At 47.8% G+C, this 14,531-nt stretch overlaps 1 protein-coding gene across 1 annotated transcript in view; it reads left to right on the top strand.

Moving 5' to 3' along the window:
• Positions 1-2,988: 2,988 nt before the first annotated feature.
• Positions 2,989-14,531, top strand: part of LOC139708656 (uncharacterized) — a 56,405-nt gene continuing 44,862 nt past the window's right edge. The window contains exon 1 of the mRNA XM_071620592.1: positions 2,989-3,519. Coding sequence (XP_071476693.1) covers positions 2,989-3,519 — 531 coding nt within the window. The remainder of the gene's footprint in view (positions 3,520-14,531) is intronic.

The raw sequence follows: 14,531 nt of genomic DNA, 5'->3' as shown, positions 1-14,531 counted from the left end.
TAATACATACTGATACTCTATAAAACACTTGTTTTACACCATTTTACATGCCCGCGCGGTCACGGTGGCCCGATACCAGTATTCAAAACTCGTACTGCGGATCTAATTAATTGGAAGTATGCTGCCCTCAACGTACGGGATCGATCTAAAGTTAGCGCATTGCAGCTACAGATCGAGGCTGAACCTTGTTTTACCGTTTGCCCGAGATCTCTTTTGGATGGTTTACCCCTATTTCAAGGGTGCTGAATCCGAATCTGGATGATGCCACTCTTGCATCCTCGAGGGTTTTGACCTTTGAGAAATTCAAAATGGCTGCCAAAATGGACGCCGAAACTTGAAAATCGAATGTGCCTTCCTTACATTAAAAATGGTGCCTACAAGGTTGGGCACAAAACACTAGTTACGTTGTTTTACTGCATTTCCAGGGTGCTGAATCCGAATCTGGATGATGCAACTATTACATTCTTGAGGATTTTAAGATATTCAAGATGGCCACCAAAAATGGAAATTCCCAAATATTTCCTTTGAAACAGTAAAAAAAATGTGCAAAGTTTATGTTCTCACCCTATTTCGAGGGTGCTGAATCTGCACCATCTGGATAAAAGATCGAACTCTTAATATTGCATCCCAGACGTAAAATTTAGGCCTGGCACCAAAAACGTAAGTTTTGATTTGATTTTGATTTTATTTCTGAATTTCTTTTTCATACATAAATGAAATGCAAAGTCAATTGAACGAACTAAATGAGCACAATATAATTTGGATCTGACAGTTAAAACAAATAAATGACTAATTCAAATATTCCCTATCCAACATTTTTTTTCTGACACAATGCAATATGAAAACAAACAAAATAATGGCTTATTCTATACATACATTTATGCAAACTATAGGTTCCCGTATATCTGTTGTTCAAAGACAAATTAAGCGACTCTTGAGGTACAGTTCTGATGTATTTCCTTATGAAATGTAAACAAATTGGAAGTAAATAAAGTGATAGTTTTACCCTATATTTCGAGGGTGCTGACTCCAAATCTGGTTGATGCAAGTTTTGCATCGTTGAGGTTTTTGCCAGAGATATTCAAGATGGCGGCCAAACTGAATATGAAAAAAAAAAAAATCTTTCAACATATTTAAAAAAAGAATCAAGAATTCCAAGAGTTGCATCAACCAGATTAGGATTCAGCACCCTAGAAATAGGGTAAACTTTTTTTTTTTTGTATTGATGAAATCCCCATTTATAAAGACTCCATAGTTAGATTGGTATCCAAATTTTTGACGGCCATCTTGGACATGGAAAAAAAATCATGATTGAAACAAGAGTTGCATCGACCAGTTTCGATTTCAGCACCCTTGAAAAAAGGTAAAACCATCAATTTGTTCTCAATTCTGTACAATTTATAGGGCCTACGGAAATACTAAATATCAAAATTTCAATTTTTGGCGGCCATTTTGGATTCCTCAAAACCCTCAGGGATACAAAGGTTGTCATCTCTATATTCGAATTCAGCATCCTCAAATTAGGGATCGTATATAGTTTTGGTCGAGACCTAACGTCATGTTTATAACATTTTTTTTTTTTCCGGGGGGGGGGGGGGGTGAGATAATGAGATGAGAAACCTCATATGAAATATGAAAGAGCACATAATTCCAAGAGGATGTCAACGTTTAGTTGATGAAAAATAGTCTTGAAATGGCTGAGATAGCCAAAAAAACAAAAACAAAAAAAAAAAAACAACGATCTTATTAAAATTGACAGCCCACAACTTTTATTAGGATCTCTTTGTTTTACCTTGTTTTTTGATATCTCAGTCATTTCAAAATCGATTTTCATTAAATATACTTTTGATTCCCCTTAGAATTGTATGCTCTTTAACACATCTCTTTATAGAGTGGTTTCTAAATATCTCGCAAATCGTTACAAGCTGAATCTTCACCTCAACCAGTACTATGCAGTCCCTTTAAAGTAACCAAAGCTTTTCAACTTTTCGTCATCTAAAAGGAAATATAGGCCTACCGGATTTTTTTTTTTTTTTTTTTTGGCGGCAACTGGAATATCTCAGAATCCTCAAGAATGCAAAGTACGTTGCATCATATCCTGATACGGATTCATCACCCTGGAAATGCAGTTAAACCTCATTTTGTGTCCTTTTGTTTCACTGTTTAGAAGGAAATATTTAGGAATTTCAGATTTTGGCGGCCATTTTGGCGCATTTTGAATATCTAAAAATCCTCAAGGATGCAAAAGTTGCATCATCCTGATTCGGATTCAGCACCCTTGAAAAAGGTAAGACCATTAAAAACAACAACAACATCGGGCAGATGGTAAAACAAGGTTAGACCAAAATGACTGTGACACCCAGACTACGCAGGAGAGTAGAGTGCGCTGCTGATCTCTGTACACTGAGTGATAAAATGGGCCGCGGTTGCACGTGCCGTGCGTCCAGTGCGTTGTAAATGTAACCTTTGACATGACTTGCGCTGCGGATGTATACCACAAAGCTAACTCTTGTAATACGGTTCTTGAAACTTTTTTAATGTTTTTTATTCTTCCCGATGATACACTGAAAATCCGATAGATATCAGAATTCACTTAGGGAATAAATTGACATCGATAATTTGTCAAAAAGTGTATCATTTCAACAAATAGATCTTTACTCTCAACATGCACTTATCTAACAATTGGCGCATGAACATTGTGCTTGTGCGTCGGCGTTGCCAGGCATCCTCATCTGCTTACCAAGCAAAGGCATCGTCCGCTCGAGCATGGATACCGGTATACAACCTGTTCAATGGCAATGCATTCTGTTCAGCGTGTGTGTGTGTGAAGCGGAAACCTAGAGGCTTCAATCCCCGATGTCCCCGGCGAGGATGCACCGACAGGGCCGCTGGCAGGCTATGCAACGAGTGCTCAAGTAACGTTAGCTGTAACATATTTAACCGACCGCATATATTTTGTGAAGGAATATAAGGAAATTATCTGACAGAATGGCAACTACTGTAGACATCAACTTTGCAGAACTAATTGATTTATCCCTTGGGACCCCAGAAATTGTAAATTACAAGGGATTGCGAGTGTTGCTTTCTGCTATCGTGACCAAGCTTGGCGTAAGTTCTGTAAACTTGGAATTAAACGAGGGCGACAAGAAAGACCTAAATGCTGCGAGGGAAGCTAAGGCAAAAGGAGAGGCCGATGGCGGACTTGCTCATCTACCAGACAGGCCTGCAACTGGCACAAATCATAAAGACATCACGGTTACAGATGGCATGGAAAAGAGCAAAAGTAGCAGCGATGCAGCAGGACTCTCGTCTGATAAATCAGCTCTCCAAAACATAGAAGACAAAGTTTCAAGGATTGAAGGACAGCTAAATGCCTTGAACTCCCTGCCATCGAACCAGAGTTTGATGGCCAGGTCAGGAACGAGTGTGGATGGGAACAAAACTACGCCTGTCTCGGATATGTGGCAGCTCATGCAGGTTCAGAAGAAAGCAGCAGCAAATGAAGAGGGTGTTTCAAAGGTGAGATATTTGTTTGCTTTTAAGGCTTTACTGAGATTATTAATCTCACGACTTGCATGGTCAAAGCTCCAAAAAGTCACAATGTGTTGCTGTTGTTGTTTAAGAGAGGGCTTCATCATTTATTGTACGAGGGTTCTATAGAAGTCTAGGGGGTCTAATATTTACGCCTTTATAAATTCATGTTCAAAGTTATTTTTAGAAACAGAAGAACAAAATGATAATTGATATAAAACCTATTGTAGTGGCAAATTGGGTTTATCCTTGGGTTGTAGGGCTGAACACCCCTATTTAGTTAATGGGTCAGTCGGGGCGGGGTTTATGTAAATTGGGGGGCTGCCATCCTGCACCGTGATTGGTCAACTAAGAGCTGATTGGATGAATGCTGATACGAACGGAGGTCTATTCCCGAGTCTATTCTCTAATCATCAGCCATCAGCCGGTTTAGCAACGCAAGACCCTCAAGGTTACCGAGGTGAGCGGAGCAGTAGCTATAGTAGTGGTAGAGTAAGTTCTGTTAAAGTAAGGCGTAGATAAGGTACCGTATTTTAGTAGTTTATAAGTAGCTAAGTTGCCCCGCTTAGCCACCAACACTAGCGAGGCATCGTTAGTGCACATTGTGTTTGCTAACCCGCGCCGGGGGTATTGACCGCGCGGGTACCGAACACAACACTGGCGTAGTCGGCTATTGAGCCATATCGGTCGCGTCGAACTTGGGGACACCCCGACGGTCCGTTTTATTCGTTTGTATCAAACGATCTTGTTAATATTTATGTTATCGTGTGCCGTGATTTTCACTTTACGGGTTTTGTGTGTCACTTCATCGTTCGTGCATTGTCATACAGCTGGGTTGCCCCGCATTGCTTATTCGTTCTTTTCAGGTTGTCTGTTTTAATAGCGGCCTGGGATTAGCGCGAGTGCTGGGTTTTTCTTCGGTTGTCGATCGTATATATTCTCTTTTGTCTTTTTCGTGTTCTGTACACTTTTCCTCTTTCGAGCCGTTGTTCTGGTATCTTTTTGGCGTATTTTGCTTAGCGATTCCGTACTCGCAAACTTATTGGCGGTGGTCCGGGACCGTGTTCATAGCGTTGCGTGCTCTTTAGTGCGCAGCGGTCCTGGTCCTCAGGTCTCAAGTTTTGTTACGGGGAGTGCGGTGTGTTAGAGTATCGGTGATTGTGTCAGTGCATGTGATATTACATTGGTGATTGGTTGTCTTGTATTTTCTTTCTGTTGGTGATTGCTACGGTCGATTGTGTGTGTGACTGGGTGTTTTGAGGGATAGTGATTCGGAAGGTGAAGAATATCAGATTGAAATCGTGGGTAAACTCAATTTTTTATTATACGTGATCGAAATCTATAAGGCGGATTTAATTACAACGCAGCAGTTAGTTAATTTGCTACTTGATTTTCTGTACCAGGACCAATAAGGGTCGGTATTGTGTGTGTATACTTGCGATTGTGTGTGTGTGTGTGAGAGTCTGTTGATTGTCTCCGCTTGCACACTGCAAGCCAGCGGTAGCAGTGCAGTGACGGCCAGTGATTGATCCTATCGAGGTACGTGATTCTCTTTTATTTGTTGAGTGATTTATATATTACTTGATTATATTACGGATCAGTAGCCACTGGCTAGCTGTGATCAGTTGCGGTATCTAGATCTACATCGGTGGGTTCGTAGGTAGTTAGTATTATTGCGCACTGGTTTAGTGCCGGTTCGCTGCTACTGCATTTGCCGGTGATTAGTACTAGGACCCGGGGGATAGCAGTGCTGCACTCAGTGCGCGTTCTGTGTGTACTGTGTGCACGGTGTGTGATATTAGGACCAGGTCCTATCGTTGTTTAGTTTCGTGGGTCTGTGTATCGTATGTTAAGTCGAGTTTACTCGGCGCCGTTAATTAGTTGCGTGTGTTGTTCACTCCGGGCATCCCTCACGTAACATTGTTAGGTCTAGAGCGTTCGTTCCGTTATTGTTAGTTTTCGTGTACCGGGGGTGTGTTCACACTGCACTGACGTAGTACTAGCAGGGGTACAGAGGGGGTGTGTTCACACTGCGCTGACGTAGTCCTATAGCAGGGGTACAGCGGGGTGTGTTCACACTGCACCGACGTAGTACTATAGCAGGGGTACGGCGGGGGTGTGTTCACACAGCACCGACGTAGTCCTATAGCAGGGGTAGCGGGGTGTGTTCACACTGCACCGACTTTACTCCTATAGCAGGTAGCGGGGTGTGTTCACACTGCCCCGACGTAGTCCTATAGCAGGGGTATAGCGGGGTGTGTTCACACTGCACCGACTTACTCCTATAGCAGGGGTGTGTTCACACGGATTCGAGTTAGTTCCCTAGCAGGGTTGTGTTTACACGTAGCCTTGCTCTATAGCAGGGGTGTGTTTATACTGCCCAGCCATTGCTCCGTGACAGGGTTGTGTTTACACTACGGCCTAGCTTCATAGCAGGGAAGTGTTAACACTACGACTCCGTTTCGGGTAGGGCCGCTAGGAACACAGTGTGGATTGTGACGTACCAGGGTGCGTTGCACAAGCAGGCTCCAAGGTTGCGCAGCTTAATTTGTGACCATTTCGTAGGTATTTTTGTCTGTTACAACTTGTTTCGGTGTAGTAGGATCGTGTTTTCAATACGGTGCACCCATAGACCTACTGTGATTAACTGGGTAGGGGCCTGTCCACACGGGTAAGCACAGCTCCACCATCGTAGCAGTGCAGCTCCTATTGAGTTCCATATTAGTGTTGGGTGCTGTGCATTATCTCTTACGATTTGTGTTAGAGTTTTTTCTGGTGCCCCGGTAGTCTTAAACGAAGGGTACATTGTTTGCTCGCGCATATCACTTATCGTATAAGGCTACGATATAGTGCTATCCTATACAGTTATTCTATTTTGTACGGTTGCGTTCACACCGCATAAGTCTGCAGTGTACGCACGCCAGTACATTGTTGTGATCAGCGTACTAGTGGCTTACTGGTGTTTGTATAGGCTGATACACATCGGAGTGCGCCTTGTAGTTTAGTGTTTCTGGTTTGTCACATTCGGGTACAGCCTCACGCTATAATTACTTAGCCCGCAGCAGAGTTTCGCGCTGTTTCGCGGATATATTGTTGCTGTACTGGGTAAGTTAGCAAGCGTAGTGGGGCGCCCTGCGTGTTCTTACCAGTCCGATATTCATGCTCGTCATTGTTGCGCGTTACTAGTGTATCGACAGTGCCTTGGCAGTATAAGTCTACTGTCACGTGCACTACTGGTGCGCATTTAAATCTTGTTTATACATATTGTAAGTGGATTTTTAGCATATCGACAGTATAATTTGTGGTATAAGTCTACCGTTACGAGTAGTACTGTTCTTTGCATATTTAAACTTGCATGTTTTCGGATTAGTGTGTTCATTGCATATCAACAGTGCACCTATCCACCGTATAAGTCTACCGTGGACAACAGCATTGTTATTTAGTCGTTGCGTCCTGTTTACGCCCATATATCGGTGCATTCTTGTGCACTTATTGATGGTATAGGCGGTGTACTTACGTGCAGTACAAGCCTACCGTTGAGTAGTGCCCTGTTTCTTTTTGTTTGAGTGGCGATAGGCAGTACAAATCTACTGCGGAGACGCACACTCATCTTATTGTAAATTGATTCTGTGTCGCACAGGCAGTATAAGTCTACTGCCGGTTGGCACATAAGTTATATTATTATTTTAATTTGTGTGTAATACATCCACACATCTGTGTTTTGTAGGCGGTCATCCGCTTTGTGGTTTAAGTCAACCACATAGTTTGGCATTGTATTGGCTATATCCCGATTTAGGGGTACAGTTTGTTATTGACGCGTTAGACTACCTTCCTGACGCGCTATTTCGATTGTCATTTGTTTTTGTGGTCTACGTGATCTCATTTGCGACCGCATTTACAGGATAGTTTATATTTACTAATTGTTCGATTATTGCGAGTCAGCAACTTACTTCTAGGGTATAAATCTACCACATTTGAAGTTTGATTAGACTGTATTACGCGTCGGTAGCGCATGTCTACCACAAAGTTGATTTTATTTAGTGTATATGCTACTGCGGTCCTACACTCACACATAGTTCAGGTTATTCAGCTTGTAGTTGCTTTTTGATATGGGGACTATCATATTTTAGCATTTTGTGTGTCCTGGCATATGAACAGTATACGCTACTGTGTTTTAGCATTTCGCGTTTGTTAGAGGGACAGTATAAGTCTACTGTCTTAGGTGTTTGCGTTGTTTCAGTGCACTGCGCGTATTAGCAGTGTAGGTATTAAAAGTTAGGTGTTTTATTAGCAGCACTGTTTGTTTTGTTGACGCTAGGAGTATTGCATAGTGTATTATGGCTACGAGCAAGACTTTAATTAATTCCTGCTCGTACCAAGAGCTGTGCAGGGTACCAGGACTGGCTCGGGAGGTGGTCTATCGCATTATGGACACGAGGTACGAGCGTGGCGGAGTTTCCCCTGGCTTGTTCTCCTCCTGGCCTGATGCGGTGCACTTGTTCGACCGGTTCGACTTTCGCCCTGCACCGTCGCAGGTTGACGCTAGTTTGGGGTCTGCCCGCGGGCCGGCATTCTCCGCTGTGGGGGACTCCCCTCGCATGGAGAGTACCCCGCGCGATTTCATGGGTGGTGGGACTCCCGCGTCACCGGGCAGTCCAGAGGGAAGAGGACCACGGTCTGGTTTCCGGCCGGCCCCTCCTTATGGCGCCTACGATACAGTTGGGGCCCCAGCTCATGACGCGCGCATGGAGTGCCGTACTCCCGATCGATGGGAGGGGATGGGAGGTTCTCAGGAGCGCGCAAGCCAGCGTGTGAATGGCACTGCGCGACCCGCGTGGGCTTCGATGCCTAAGACCATTACTTTTAATGGTAAGGGCAGCTGGCAGGCTTTCCACGCGAAGTTTGATTCTTACGCGCGTTCGTCCGGTTGGAACGCCACACAGCGCAAGGACCAGCTGTGTTGGTGTCTGGAGGGAAAGGCCAGTGAATTTTTCGTGGCCCTAACCTCTGCCCAGCCCCATATGGAGTATTTCGATTTAATTGAGAAATGCGCGAAGCGTTTTGGGTCCTATGAACATCCTGGGATGACGCAGTTGGAATTCGGAAGCGCGAAGCAATCGGCGGACGAGTCCATTTTGGATTGGGCCGACCGGGTTGCTGATCTTGGTGCGCGCGCGTTCCCAGGCCTGCCGCCTGACCAGCTGCAGCGGCAGCAGGCGCTGCGCTTTTGCCAAGGCTGCGTGGACAGGGAGGCTGGGTTCCATGCGCTTACTATGAAGCCTGGCACCCTGGACCAAGCCTTGGAACGGGTCCAGTGGTTCCAACACACTCACCGCGCGATACATGGGCGCTCCCGGAAGGACGTAAAACACACGACGCTCAGCGCAGACGCAGAGCTAGACTCGGACGCACACATCTGTCGCGTTTTTCAACCTAAACCGGTCCAACGAACCGATGTGCATGATAGGCGGTTAGAGAAGCGGGTGGAATATTTGGAGGCACAAGTCCGCTCCTTGTACTCCATGATCAAGAAGTTGACCCCCGAGCCCGAGGCAGCGGATCGGCCTAGTGCTTCTCTCCCCCATCCGGCACCTAAGGACCCGATCAAACCAGCGCTCTTTGACCCGTCCAAGAGTCGGTGTTTCCTCTGTGGTGAGCTGGGCCACTTCAAGCGGGACTGCCCCGAGACGACAGGGGGAAGGGTGCTGATGATGCTAGATGACGAGGTGGAGTCAAACGGGAGCGGGCCGGAGGAGGAGGTCGACCTCTGGCCCGAGCTGACCCCGACCTCGCGCGGCAAGGGGGGCCTCAGGAGGGTGAACAATCCCCAGGGCCTCTAGTAACTCGTGCAGATCTGAGCGCCTCTCGAGTCGAAGGGGAGGTAGGGGGTTCACGTGCTGCGGAACAGGACCGCACCGTGAAGGGCGAATCTCTGTTTCCAGAAGCACCGGCTCCCCTAGCCCAAGGGGCCTCCTTTCCTCGAGTGGTCCTCCCGCCCCCCGAAGAGGGAGCAGAGCAGGCTTCCTCAGGGGAGACTTCTGCACACCCTTCGAGGGGTGAGGAGAAAGTTATACCAGATTGGCTGTTAGATCAAGTTGTGGATCCGGGCCTGGCAGAGGAATGTACTCCATCCTTTGTCAGGGACACAGAAGAGCTGGACCCACCTGACTCAGAGTCGACTCAGGAGAACCACGCCCCTGATGTGACGGATCCAGCGATCATGACGAGAGACCCCACTGCAGAGGAGGTCGTGGTGTGCCTATTGCAATCGTCGTCGCTATTTAGCGTAGACATAGAGGTGGGAAACCGCAATCTCCGCGCTATTGTAGACTCTGCGGCGGAGGTCTCTATCATTTCAGATGAGGTTTACGAGTCACTTGACCCGAAACCAACATGTCTGAAGACAGTCAAACTGAACACAGCAGGCAAGGACTTGCAGATGAGTGGGATGGTGGTCGGCCCAATCGATCTCCAACTCGGCTCCTCCAAGTTCCAATCCAACCTGTACGTGGCACCCATACAGGGCGACATGCTTCTGGGGTTGGATCTGCTGCGTAGCATGGAAATAAACATCAACATCCGGGACTCCACATTGGTACTCGGAGAGGAGAGCATCCCTTTAGTCTTAGGACGTAAACGCCGAACAAAGAGGGTTCGGTTGGTCCATGTGGATCAACCGAACATCCCCATCCCGCCCAACTCCTCATGGGGGAATGGAGGTCAGGAAATGGGAGAGGGGGCGGACGTCCGCGATTTGGGGGAATTGTCCCTTCTAGAGTGCCTTTGGGTCCGACACCACCGGGGAGAGCTATTAGACCCGGTCTTGCAGGTGCAGGGACAGGGTGAGCCCGTTTTCCACCTTCAGGTGGGAGTCGATTCGCTCATCAAGGCCCAGTACCAGCTGGCTATGAGTCGCAGTGAAAGGTGGTGGGTGAGAGCGATGCAGCTGGCATGCCAGCCTGTGCGCAGCGAGGAGTGGATCCGGGTGAATATTCCCCATCAGGTTCCTTCTTGCAACGTTCCTGGTGGGCGTGCAGCCGCAGTTGCAATGGCTCCGGTGCCTCAAGAGGTGCAGGCAGCCCCTCGTCCACGCTCTGTGACGCCCCTCAGCGGCTCCTGGACAAAAAGGAAAGCTCGCAGGAAAGGGCGCAGTGCAGGCTCTGCCCGAAGGGGACAACAGCCTCCTGCTCCTGCTCCTGGTCCTGAGCCTCCGAGGAGCGCGGGGGGAAGGCCACATCTTCAAGGGGATCAACGATCGGTGCCAAGACGTACCTCATTGCCTGGGCGGAGAAATCGGTTCCCATGTTTCGTTCCAGGTTGCGGTAAGCACGTATCGAACGGGAGACGCCACTTGGCCAGTCACCTACCGGACTGTTTCCGCTTCCCTGGGTATGAGGGGTGGGAGCCCGATGTTTTGCACCAGACTAGGTGTAATGCGCTCCGGTACCTGGCGGTGTGCATCGTTGGACGTGCCGATCTTGACGTCCTATTGGAGAAGGTGACAAACGAATGGGAAGGACCCACGGAAGTGGCCTCAGGGGGTGTGATCAACGAGATGCAGGAGATGGCCCATCGCCATGGATGGGATGTCCCCGAGAAGTTCACAATAAGACCACCGAATTCTCGTGCATCATTGATCCACCGGAGGGTGATTTGGTTCCTTGCTACAAAGGTAACCACCCGCCAATGGGGTGAGTTCCTTGGGCTGGGACAGCACCCAAGGGAGCCCCGTGGCCATGTGGCCCCCATTCAAGCTGTGGGTCGGCCGGCCCAGCCAAGCGCTAAGGCCACGGCCCCCGCAGTTCCGATGGTTGAAGACCATGTGGGCGGGAGTGGTGAGATCCTCCCATTAGTGGATCTCAAGGTGGAGGAGACTCCCCAAGGGGAGTTGGATAAAGTTCCAGTGGAGCTTATCCCACCTCCACAGGAGTTCGCTGGTGGGGAGCGACCTCCATCCTCTCCCAGTATGCCACAAGATCCTGGGTTGGAAGGTAGCCCAGAAGACCAGGGCTCTCCATCTGTTCCAGTGGAGTGTGGGAGCGATGCGAGGGAGGGGGACAAACCTAGGGCTGAGGAGGAAGGGCCTGAGGTGGCTCTGGGGCTGGAGCCAGCATTCGCTTGCACGCCAGCCACACGGACCCCTTGGGTTTCACACCTTCTGACGGTCAGAGGGGTAGCCTCCCCTCTCTTTGTCATTGATTCCCATGCCTGTTTGGACAGGATGGAGCGCTTCCTTAGGGTACAAGGACTGGATCCATTCTTGGGGAAGGTTGGAGGCAACCTACCCAAGGTGCATAGGAGTGTGGTTAGTGGAGTCCTAAGTTACTGTGACCCTGACCCATGCTCCAGCATTGTGTTACTGGAGGACGCCTGGTGGCAAGGAGTAGTGGGCATCCAGCCTTTGCACGCTGGTATCGTCGCAGACTGGCAATCTTATCAGCTAAATCAGCTGTTTAAAGATGCACACGTCACGGGGATCAGCGGGCTGGGACTGGACTACTCCGTCCCCGATTCTCATGGGATCATCCAGTAGGGTGCCCTGGAAAGAATCCTGAGAGTTGGAGCCATGGGGAATGTGCGTGTATTGCATGCACGATGCAGTCGGGAAGATCCCGAAGGGGAAGCTGTGTACCTGCATTGCAGGGATTGTATGCAGAAGCACTGTCCACCGAACACATGGATCCACTGGTATCATTGCGCCAGTTTCACTGCTCAGGTTCGAAAATGGATGGAGGCATTCCTGGAGTGCTATTTTGGGCATACCATGGCTATTGCCCAAATGGGATTCACGGCCCAGTAAGCGCTGCGGATTCTTTCCCCTCCAGCGGTTGCTTCTGGAGGCAGATGCCCCTCATTTGAAACCACCCTTGGTGTTGCGCTGCAATTTGCCTTCTTACCTCGAGAGGGGAGTCAGAAGCAGTTGCGCTGACCTGAGGGGAGCCAGTGGAGCTGATTTGTTAGGCTGCCTGAGAGTATATGCTTGCAGAGTGATAGAATGTGAGTAAGCTCCGGAGCAAGGCCTACTGTTTATTTTTTAGGTTTTTGGTGTTTTCCTTGTCGCTTCCCTTTTCTGCACTCTCTCCTATCAGTTTTGAGTAAGAATACATTCTTGGGGGTTTTGTATTTGATAGTCATTTTCTTGGGTGCTTGGTTAGTTCTTTGTGTTCAATTTGGTGGGGCACATTTATTGTTGGAATACTGAAGGGTACTCCCAAGGGAGTATCACTTGTTATGGTGATAGTGGGGTGCAGAAATTTGGGTTAATATTTTAGTGGTTTTTGGGAAATTAATCAGTTGTAAGATAAGGGAACACATGGCGGGAGGCCTTCCACAGGGACTCGGGAGTAGTTTTGCCCAGACTACCCGACCCCTTCAGGAGCCCCCGCAGATATACACATGTTAGGCACCTGGGGTGTTCTTATAAGTTGAGAACCGTGGGCTGTCTCCGTCTTGGGCTAAGTTCTCTCCCGGGACTGTCGAGCGCCCTGGAAGCTCTTGTAGACTTCCAAAGGGACCGCGAGTTCCACCAGAGAACCCACGTTAAAGACGAGACCCCCGAGCGTCTCCTCTTTTATAGGACGGGGGGGAGTGTAGTGGCAAATTGGGTTTATCCTTGGGTTGTAGGGCTGAACACCCCTATTTAGTTAATGGGTCAGTCGGGGCGGGGTTTATGTAAATTGGGGGGCTGCCATCCTGCACCGTGATTGGTCAACTAAGAGCTGATTGGATGAATGCTGATACGAACGGAGGTCTATTCCCGAGTCTATTCTCTAATCATCAGCCATCAGCCGGTTTAGCAACGCAAGACCCTCAAGGTTACCGAGGTGAGCGGAGCAGTAGCTATAGTAGTGGTAGAGTAAGTTCTGTTAAAGTAAGGCGTAGATAAGGTACCGTATTTTAGTAGTTTATAAGTAGCTAAGTTGCCCCGCTTAGCCACCAACACTAGCGAGGCATCGTTAGTGCACATTGTGTTTGCTAACCCGCGCCGGGGGTATTGACCGCGCGGGTACCGAACACAACACTATTCTAGTATAGACTCTAACGATCAAGTGTAATTAAACAGCTAGTTAAGAAGTCTGGCATGTGGGTAACTACACGCAGCCGCTGTCGCGAAGCGTGCTGTGCACAGCGGTCTGGTCAGGCTAGCATGTGGGAAGTTTGACCGAAAGATCGGTCTGTATCTGTCCGTCGGGGAATGTTCCGCGGAGACTGCGTCTGGCTTCACGGATCCCCTCCGTATACAGACCGAAGTCAATGATGCCAGCTACTGTGTGGCAGTAGCGCACAGATAAAACGTTACGATAAACCAAATTACAGGCAGCTTTTTTACATTCAAACAAGTTTGACATGATATGACACATTATGCAGCAATATTTGGGGTTAATTTCTCACATTTTGCAATCGAAATACTCACAGTAACGCGGTTATAATGCAGAAATTTTATCCATATCGCAACATCGCCGTTCGATAGCTGTAAGTCACCATTTTGAATCTGTAAACCAATCACATGCGAGGTACTTTATTAAGTAAAAAAAACACGTAGAAACTACCTCGCATGTGATTGGCTAATAGATTCATACTGTATGTTTCTGCAGTTTGAACGTGACGACGCGACGGGCTGGTTGATGTGTGTTTTGCGTTGAAAATTCGACCGAAATATTGGATTATTCATTAATCTGGTGAGTGTAGTCTGTTCTTGAATAGTTGATTTAACTATTCAAGTTTAAATTTGCCGACCTAGGGCCGTGAATTAGACGCAATCGAGAAGGGTGAGGTACCTCACCCAATTTTCCATAGAGACAGTGGTTAAGAACATCCACACAGCAATGGGTACTACAACCTTCCGTCTGTCTACGGAGGACGGCGTTAATGGCAAAATACAAAAGAGTCCTCCGGACAGACGGATCTTTCTGTCTAGTGGGAAGTCTGCTCACATACTAGTCTGACTGTATATGCCATGTATTTCGCAAGTCTAAATTTTCACGAAACAAGACTTCCTG

This window comes from Diadema antillarum, unplaced genomic scaffold (genome assembly GCF_040938485.1).
Source record: "Diadema antillarum isolate AM-2024a unplaced genomic scaffold, OU_Dant_1.0 seq00001365_RagTag, whole genome shotgun sequence".
NCBI lineage: Eukaryota > Metazoa > Echinodermata > Echinoidea > Diadematoida > Diadematidae > Diadema > Diadema antillarum.
The sequence above is the reverse complement of the archived record's forward strand: the minus strand, read 5'-3'. Positions and strand labels throughout refer to the sequence as shown.